The sequence below is a fragment of the Trachemys scripta genome, chromosome 22 (genome assembly GCF_013100865.1).
Source record: "Trachemys scripta elegans isolate TJP31775 chromosome 22, CAS_Tse_1.0, whole genome shotgun sequence".
NCBI lineage: Eukaryota > Metazoa > Chordata > Testudines > Emydidae > Trachemys > Trachemys scripta.
The window spans coordinates 8,481,755-8,490,820 of NC_048319.1; the positions used below are offsets into that span (position 1 = coordinate 8,481,755).

At 59.1% G+C, this 9,066-nt stretch overlaps 2 protein-coding genes across 2 annotated transcripts in view; one reads left to right on the forward strand and one right to left on the reverse strand.

The window, feature by feature from the left end:
- Positions 1-865, reverse strand: part of FSD1 (fibronectin type III and SPRY domain containing 1) — an 11,151-nt gene extending 10,286 nt beyond the window's left edge. The window contains exon 1 of the mRNA XM_034755481.1: positions 626-865. Within this exon, the coding sequence (XP_034611372.1) occupies positions 626-850 (225 nt within the window). The 5' untranslated portion in view covers positions 851-865. The remainder of the gene's footprint in view (positions 1-625) is intronic.
- A 3,317-nt stretch (positions 866-4,182) lies between these two features.
- Positions 4,183-8,431, forward strand: TMIGD2 (transmembrane and immunoglobulin domain containing 2). Its single transcript, XM_034755587.1, has 3 exons — positions 4,183-4,330; positions 6,909-7,301; positions 8,406-8,431. Exons 1-3 carry the CDS (start codon positions 4,183-4,185, stop codon positions 8,429-8,431), a joined length of 567 nt encoding a protein of 188 aa, XP_034611478.1.
- Positions 8,432-9,066: the final 635 nt, after the last annotated feature.

The following is a 9,066-nucleotide window of genomic DNA, read 5'->3' on the forward strand; positions in this document are numbered from 1 at the left end:
GGGGGGGGGGGGGTCTGTAGTTCCATCCAGCTGTGTGTGTGTGTGCCTGTAGTTCTGTCCAGCTGTGGGAATAGGCTGGGGGGGGAGGGGGAGGGGAGTGTGCCTGTAGTTCTGTCCAGCTGTGGGAATAGGCTGGGGGAGGGGGGGGTGTCTGTAGTTCTGTCCAGCCACATTTGTTTTCATTTCTGAACCCCACTGTGCAGGGACGAGGGGGGGATTTCCCCAACCCCATCTCCCCGGAGGGAGGAAGCTGCGGAGGGATGTTACATCCCTTCCTTTGTTGCACAGTCTCTGAATTACCCCCCCTTCCCCCCATGCCAAGTCCAGGCCCCTCCCTCTGGAGCCACAGCCCCCCCGCCTCTCCAGGGAGGGGGGACGCCTTCCTGCTCCCCCCATCCCCGTGCAGAGACCAGACCCTGCAAAGCACGGGGCTGGAACAGGGCTGCAGGGGGGAGTGGGGGCCCAGCCAGCCAGCCAGCCGGAGCCCATCTCCGCTCGGCTCCCTGCAGCCCTGGGCCCGGCCGGCCCGGGGGAGGAGATGCTGCATCTCCGAGCCCTGGGGACAGATGCTGCAGCATCACCTGGCGCCGGCTCTCCCAAGCCTGCATCCTCCCCCCAGCCTCACCTTCTGGTCCCCCATCTTCAGAGCTCCGTGCCCAGCTCGGCCCTGGGCGATGGGTGCAGGGGCATGGAGAGAGCGGCCGCCCGGGGGCTCGAGGGCTCTTTGCCCGGGTGCTGGACGGCCCGGCCCTTCCCCTCCGGCATCCACAAAGCTGGTGGGAAAGCAGCCGCCAATGCCCCCAGCCTGGGAACTTGCACTGCCCCCCTCAGTGCGCAGGTGCACGGGCATGCTGGGAAGTGTAGTCCCTGCCCGAGAAGGGGGGGTTGGGGATGCACAGAACAGACCAGGCTCTGGTCCTGCCTAGAGAGGCTGCCCCCAGCTCTGACCCCTGCAAGGAGGGGAAGGCAGGAGCCCTCAGGGGCAGCCCTGCTTCGGCTGTCTGAGCTGATGGCGCTGCAGCGGGGTGGGGAGGTTCCTGGGGGTGCAGAGAGGTGGGGGCTAGAATTTGTTGGCGGTGGCGGGTGCAGGGAGATGGCTAGCACCTGCCCACGTTAGCGGGACGAGCAAAGGACGGCGCCCACGCTCTTGAGGGTGGTGGTGTCCGGGTCTGTGGTTCGGTGTGCCTGGTGGGTGTGATCTGTGCAGCATGGGTGTTACTTTTGCAGCCTGTCCCTCGCCGGCTGGGTATTCTGCAGGGTGGGGCCCGTGTGCATCAGGCCAGCTATCACAGGGTGTGTGGCGTCCGCCCCACTGCATCACTGTGTGTTGCCAGGCTGGTAGCAGCGAAACTAGCTGTGTGCAAGGGGCGGGGGATTCTGTATAGCAGGGGTTCTCAAAGTGGGGGTCGGGACCCCTCAGCAGGGCCGGCTCTGGCTTTTTTGCCGCCCCAGGCAAAAAAGCCGCCGGCCGCCCCCCCTCCCTGTGGGGGGGGAGGGCAGCCAGAGCCCCAGGGGGAGGGCGGCGAGCCCCGGCGGGGGCTCCACTCTCCCCCCGGTGGCCGGAGCCCTGGGAGGAGGGCGGTGAACCCCGGCGGCGGCTCCGCTCTCCCCCCGGCGGCCGGGGGGAGGGCGCCGGGGGGGGAGGGCGGCCAGAGCGCCGGAGGGAGGGCGGCGAGCCCGGCCGTGGCCCCGCTCTCCCCGGGGGCCGGAGCGCCGCGCCGCCCCCCTCCAGGTGCCGCCCCAAGCACAAACTTGGTGGGCTGGTGCCTGGAGCCGGCCCTGCCCCTCAGGGGGTCGCCAGGTTATTATATGGGGGGTCGCGAGCTGTCAGCCTCCACCCTAAACCCTGCTTTGCCTCCAGCATTATAATGGTGTTAAATATATAAAAAAGTGTTTTTAATGTATAAGTGGGGGGGGTCGCACTAAGAGGCTTGCTGTGTGAAAGGGATCACCAGTACAAAAGTTTGAGAACCACTGCTGTATACCTAGTGGGGGTGATTCAGTGACTGTACCCATGGGGCGGGAGTGACTGAGCAGGGGGGTAATTCTGTGCATGGCTGTATCTGCCCCTGTGCAGGGTGGACATGATCTGGTGCAACAGCCTGGCTGTCGCTTAGCAGGGGCAGTGTGAGTCAATGCAGAGGCGTGATTGCCTCCGCTGACCCTGTGTAGCAGCGTGTGGGTGCTCACTGCACGGCTAAGACGTCATTTCCAGATGCTCTAGTTCTGAGCTCTCTTTGGTCACTGACCCACATGTCGCTAAATGAGACCACGTCCTGTGGTCTGCCTCAAAGGCTGCGCCTGTGAGCGGGAGCGCGAGGGCTGATGCTCATGGCGGGATGTGGGGGTGTTTCAGTTTCTCGCTTTCTTCTCTGAAGAACGTGCACTCACCCCGGGCCCATCGCTCGCCTCTGGGGAGGGCTGCTCCCAGACTTCGCCTCCCGGCTGAGAGTAAACCTAGAAAAGTCAGCTGGTGGGGAAACTCGGGGCCCTCTAATGCCTGCCTCTCCCAGCAGGGGGCGCTCTAGGGGGATGTTGTGAGGGCGTTAGCTATAAGGGGAGCCCAGGGAACTTGTGGCTTTTCCAGTCCCAGCCTCTCCCAGCATGGGGGCTCCAGGGAATGGGATGGCGCACTGGCTGTGTGGGCAACGTTCCCAGTGGCAGTTGGTATAGGGCTCAGTTTAGGAACATTAGCTACTCCAGTCCCAGCTTACTCCAGCAAGGGGTGTGGTAGGGACTTTGGGGGGTCAGGGGAATAGGAGTGCTGAAATCCCAATGATCGCTGACCTCGCCTCCTCCCCAGACTCGAGGCTGTGAGGTAGGGTGAGGAGAAAAGGAGATTGGCTGCCTGGTTCAGGCATGGGACTAGGAGCAGGACTAGGGTGACCAGACAGCAAATGTGAAAAATCAGGATGGGGGTGGAGGGTAATAGGAGCCTATATAAGAAAAAGACCCCCAAAAATCGGGACTGTCCCTATAAAATCGGGACATCTGGTCACCCCAGCCAGGACTCCTGGGTTCTGTTCCAGCTCTGGGGCAGAGGGTGGTCTGGTGATCAACATGCAGCAGAAATGGAGGCGGGATCGCTCAGTGGTTTGAGCATTGGCCTGCTAAACTGAGGGTTGTGAGTTTAATCCTTGAGGGGAGCCATTCTAGGGATTGGGGGCAAAAATTAGTACTTGGTCCTGCTAGTGAAGGCAGGGGGCTGGACTCGAGGACATCCCTTCCAGGTCTATGACATAGGTATATCTCCATATATTATTATAAATAAAAAAAGCTAACAGAATATTAGGAAACCATTAGGAAAGGGGTAGATATCATAGTGCCACTATATGAATCCATGGTACGCCCACACCTTGAATACTGCCTGCAGTTCTGGTGCCTCATCTCAAAGAAGATAAATTGGGGGGGGGAAAGTACAGAGATATGAGCATCAAAAATGATTAGGGGTATGGAACAGCTTTCATAGGAGAGATTAAAAGCGTGGGAAGGGGGGGAGGATATGATTGAGGTCTATGAAGGGTGTGGAATAAGGCAGTGTTATTTATCCCTTCACATAACACGGGAACCAGGGGTCATCCAATGAACGGGCATCAGGTTTACAATGAACAGAAGGAAGAACTTCTTCACCCACCGCACAGTCAACCTGTGGAACTCATTGCCAGGGGATGTTGTGAAGGGCAGAACTGTAACTGAGTTCAAAAATGAATTGGATAAGTTCATGGAGGACAGGTCCATCGATGGCTATGAGCCGAGATGGTCAGTAATGCAACTCCGTGCTCTGGGTGTCCCTAAACCTCTGGCTGACAGAAGATGGCTCACTTGATAAATTGCCCTGTTCTATTCATTGCCTCTGAAGCACCTGGCATTGGCCGTTGTCAGAAGACAGGATGGACCATCGGTCTGACCCAGTCTGGCTGTTCTTGGTCAGAGCACTGGACTGGGAGTCAAGTCACTGGGTGACCTTGAGTTGGTTGCTTCTCGGTGCCTAGCTGTAAAAAGGGGATTCTAGCCACCTGAGCCCATTAAAGTGCCCTGAGCTCCAGGCTGTCATTACTGAAGATCGGGGGCTGGCAGGAGACGCTCTGACTCTTCGCTCCCCTGCTGAGTAGGTCATGCTGGTGCTGTGGCAGGAAGCTCAGTGTCTGCACGGCGCAGAGAGGTGGGGACGGAGGTTAGAAGATGCACTGTCTAGATCTCAGCCGGAGGGTCAGTCAGAGACTTAGCAACCGGTGCTGGAGGCCCCCAGAGAGCCGGCTGAGCGGAGCCAGCCTCCCCCAAGCTGCAATGCGGAGGCCAGGGGAGCGTCTCCGCCTGTTGCTCTTAGCAGGTGAGTGCACGGCACGATCAGAGCCCCTGGCATTCAGGGCTAAGCGTTGCATGATTTTGGGGAGCACGCAGGGCCCGCTTTTCAGTGATTTCCAACCCACCCAGCCAGCTGGATCCCAAATCCCCATGTGCTCTAGGGGCCAGGCCAGCTCCAGGCCCTGCCTGCCAGGCGAGGTTCGGGGATGCTCCAGCCTCATTGGCCAAGCTCCAGGGAGGCAGGAGGCAGGGATTCACCACAGCTTGGCTTGGTACCCGTCGGGCAGTGGTACCATCTAGGCGCTCTCTAACCAGGTCTGGGTACTCTCTAGCCTCATACAACCGGGGCCCTATCACACCGGACACTGGTAACGCCCCAATCCTCTCTCCGCACCTCCTGTAGGGCTGCAGAGCGAAGGGAAGGCTGGGAGATAGGCAAGGGAGAGAGGCGTGTATTCCCCCTCCTCCCCACACTCCATCAGAGGATGCAGGGGGCCGGCGGGGGGGTGGGGGGGCTCTGTTGCTGCAGCCTCCCCCCTTTCCGTCCCCAGCAGCAGCCGTTTTGTCTCGGCTTCTCCCTGGGGATAATTTACTGCACCCCTATCTCCCGCCCCTCCCCCGGCCTGCATAGCAACCTTTGTCCCACCGCCTCCTGTTGTGGCCCCTTTGTCCCGGCTACAATCCATCGCCCCCACGATTCTCCAGCTGGCGGAGTGAATTCCCCCCGGAAGAGGGAGGGGGTCTTGTCCCTTCCCTCCCTCTGTTAATTGAAGCTGGGTACTTTGGAGGTGTCCTAAAAGACACCCCCTTCCCATTTGTTCTAGGACTCGCGCAAAACCGATAGGACTAAACTTCCATCGGGCTGGTGAAATCTCAGGGCCGTCCAATACTGCAGAGCTGCCAATCTCCCCTGCTTGTTCCATGTCTTCGGTGCAGCCAGCACGTTATTATTCATTATGTCTATTACGGCGGGGCCTAGGGGCCAGCCGAGATCGGGGCCCACTGTGCTGGGGTGAACAAACCCAGGGGATTAGACAGGTCCTGTCCCAAAGAGCTCACGAGTTAGGCAGGATGGACCCAAGGTGGGGGAGCATTCACCTTCCTTGGGTTTCCACATGAAACTGCTGGGGAAATTCCGACATTTTGGCACCTTCTGAAAATTAGAGGGAGTTTCTGACACTTTTTTGGGGGGCAATTTGGGAACATTTCTGCCCTTTTGTCCTTGATTCAGGGGGGAAAAAGCGTTTCCAATATTTTCCCCGTCCGCTTCTTTGCCCCCTCCCAACCTATGAGATCGAAAATGTGCCGTGAGAATTGTACTCGTGACCAACTGACCTACCTGCCTGCCTGCCTGCCTGTCTGCCCCATGTGGGGAGGGCTAGCTCAGTGGTTTGAGCATTGGCCTGTTAAACCCAGCGTTGTGAGCTCAATCCTTGAGGGAGCCATTTAGGAAACTGGGGTAAAAAAATCTGTCTGGGGATTGGTCCTGCTTTGAGCAGGGGGTTGGACTCGATGACCTCCTGAGGTCCCTTCTAACCCTGATATTTTACGATCCTGTGAATGATGTGGTGCTGGAGCAGCACCTGGCTGGAATCAATGCCCAAGCGTTGTCAATCACAGGATTGGGGCCGCACGCTGTGGCCCTGATCAGTCATCCAGGGACTATGTATTAGAATAGTCCCGGGGGGCTGCTCTCATGCAGAGAGTTAATTAGAATCGTTATGATGTGTATCCTCGGAGCCATAGACTAGGACCCTGTTGTGCCTGGTGCAGCAAAAACACTGAATGAAAAGTAGGGTGTGAACACTGTCTTTGCAGGATCGGGGCCTTTCTCAGCCTCCCCCACAAGGGCAGGAGCACCCAGGTTTTTTTTCCAGAACCTCCGGTCCCCATTTTGGGTTTAATATAATTTAACCCTCCCCTCTCAACAAATTCATTTCTAACTAACCCAAACTCTGAGCTAAGCAGCCAATCCAGGGCTGGATTCAGCCCTCAGCGATGCCTGCCGAGGGCTAGCGTAACGCACCCAGCCGAGCCCGAAAGTCGTCCCCGCTCTGCTTCTGGGCGAGAGAAACACAGGCGCTGGTTTGAGCTGCGGAGACAGGATCGAGCTTTAAAACCACTGGTGCCTGGGCAGACGCACCGGCAGCGCCTGTTCTTCAGGGGAAGGATGTTCTGACAAGGAAAGGGACCTGGGATCTGTGACCCAGGATGGCTGGTCTGGAGGTCAGTCAGGCTCAAAGCTGTTCTGACGGGGTCCCCAAGGCTGTACGTGGGATCTCAGATCTGGTGCCTTTGAGAGAAGGAGTTTGGTCCAAAGGCCGTGTCATCTGGTGGTTAGAGCAGGAGGCGAAGGGTCAGGACTACCCCTGGTTTTAGGAGTGAGTGTGGTTGTGGGGGCCTGGGAATCAGAACTCCTGGGTTCGATACCAACTGTGTCTGCTTATGTAAGTCACTGCCTGTCTCTGTACCTGGGCTTCCCTATCTGTGAAATGAGGGCAGTAAAAGCCATCTTTGGGAGGTGCTTTGAGATCCACGGTGGGAGTGTCTCTATGCGGCTGCCCTTGGTGGAGTTTCTATCTCCTGTCTCTTCTTCCCCTCAGCCTTTCTTCTTGCCGCCAGCAAGGAAGCAGAGACCCTGCAAGTGAGGCAAGATCCTGCCCAGATCCTGGCCCCGCTGGGGGGCTTGGTGGAGCTGTTCTGCCAGATCGACGCTGCCCAGGGCTGGGAGCGGCTCCGTGTGGAGTGGCAGAGGGACAGCGCCCCGAGGGCTTTCTGCCAGGTCTTGCTGAACAACACCAGCGTCTCCAACTGCTGCAGGAGCATGGGGGCCTGCGATGACGCCCGCCTCAGCTTCACCTGGCACCCCCCTAACTTCACCCTGAGGATTGACAACATCAGTGAAGATGATGTGGGGTGGTACGTGTGCAAAGCCACTGTGGAGATCCCGGTGTATCTGGATGCCACGGGCAATGGGACGATGCTGAATACCTCAGGTAGGGAGCAGGGGCGCTGCCAGGGTGGGCCGGGGGACCTGCAACTCACTCCCAGTGGGGCCAGTGGGCCTGCTCCAGGGATCAGCACCAGAAAGGATCTGCCCCTAGGTAAGGGGGATGATCTGGCTCCAGATGGATGGGGCAGCATCTGAGAGCACTGCCTGCTCCCTAGGAGAAGAGGGGGGCCTGTTCTCTACAGCTCCACTTACTGGGAGAGCCCCTCCCCTCCCCCCGGCTGCACCCCGCAGCAGGTGCTGGGTGGGGGTCTCTCCATCCCCCTCCCCGGTCGGATGTTGGGTTTCTCACTTCCCATCAGGGCTGCGCTTCCGTTCTCATGTGCCACCCACGGCGCGAGCTGCCGAAACCACAGCGCAACCTGCCCGGGGCCCTGCATCCTGCAGCCCCCTCGGCTGCCTCTCTCCTCCCCACGGCAGGCTGCATGCCCACCTTATGGGCCCTGGGCCCCGCCTGCCCCCTGTGGACCCCTCTCCCCCGTGGGCTCGGCACCCTGTCTTCTTCCAGCCTCCTCCCCGGGAGCACCCTCTTCTCTGCCTTGTGGCTTTATGCACACTGCAGACTGTGTCTGCCTGCGTGTCTCCTGCAGATCCCATATGGCCACCCCCCACTGCACCCAATTGGGACCTTGCTGGGAGCGGCTCCCAGTTCAGGGCTGGCTGGAACCCTGCAGACAGAATTCCCCAGCCGGGCACCCTCTGGGCCAGTGAGCGAGGAACACAGATGGCCTGTGTGCTAATTGCTGGGTGGTCCCCAATGAGCTCCCTGCAGCTGGCTCGCTCGGTCCCCAGCTGCCCAGCCCTCTCAGCATCCCCTGGGGGCGGGAGGGGAAGCCAGGCCATAGAGTCTGTGTGGGCAGTGCCCCACGCTCAGCCTCGACCCTGCCCAGGCTGGGCTCTCGCAGTGCGCGGCATTGGAAAATGCTGCTGGCATGGCATTCGCCACGGTAAAGGAGGTAACCTCACGGGTTGTGATGAATTTCTCTCTCGCATCACTTTGTTGCCACGGAAATATCTGATGTCGTGGCGCGTTCCCCTCCGAAGCCAGCCTGGCTAATCTAACTCACGTGCCCATCACCGTGGCGTCTAGGAGGCCTGGGCGTGGGTCGGGAGTAAGGTGGGAGGGTCTTCAAATAATTGAGGCCGAGTTGCGGACAAGACATGGAAAATCACGGAAAAGCAATCATGGGCTGTTATCAGTAGCGGCCATTTGGAGAAGCCGGAGTAGACCTATTTGTTTAAGAAAAATTTGCTGGAGCGATATAAACACTCAAGTATTATGGGATGCCTGCGAATGTCTTTGCCAACCAGCCCTCACGATGCAAAAGCCAGGCGACTGAAAGTCGTAACACAACTGCTGTAGACGTGGAGTCCGGCCGCCACGGCCTTTCACACTTCACAGATGTCGCGTGTTTGTGGCGTGCGAATGGCACACCTGACAGGTGTGCAGAACCGTGCGCCGGGCAGAGAAAGCGAATTCAGATCCAAAGGGCGGGGCGGGGTGGGGGGGAGGGGAGCCTCGTGTGGCGGGATCCGTGATTGCCAGGGATCGCGAATGAAATAGGGCCGTCTTCAGGAGCGCAGTGAAACCTGGCCCAGGACGCAGAGCAAGGGGGCTGGGGAAGTCGCCCAGTGACCGGTGTTTATTTCTCTCGACAGCAGCAGCAGAAGGAGGAGGTTGGCTGAGGAACCACAGCAGAGGTGAGAGGCATTAAACCCACAGGATTACACCCGCGTGGTAACCAGGGGTC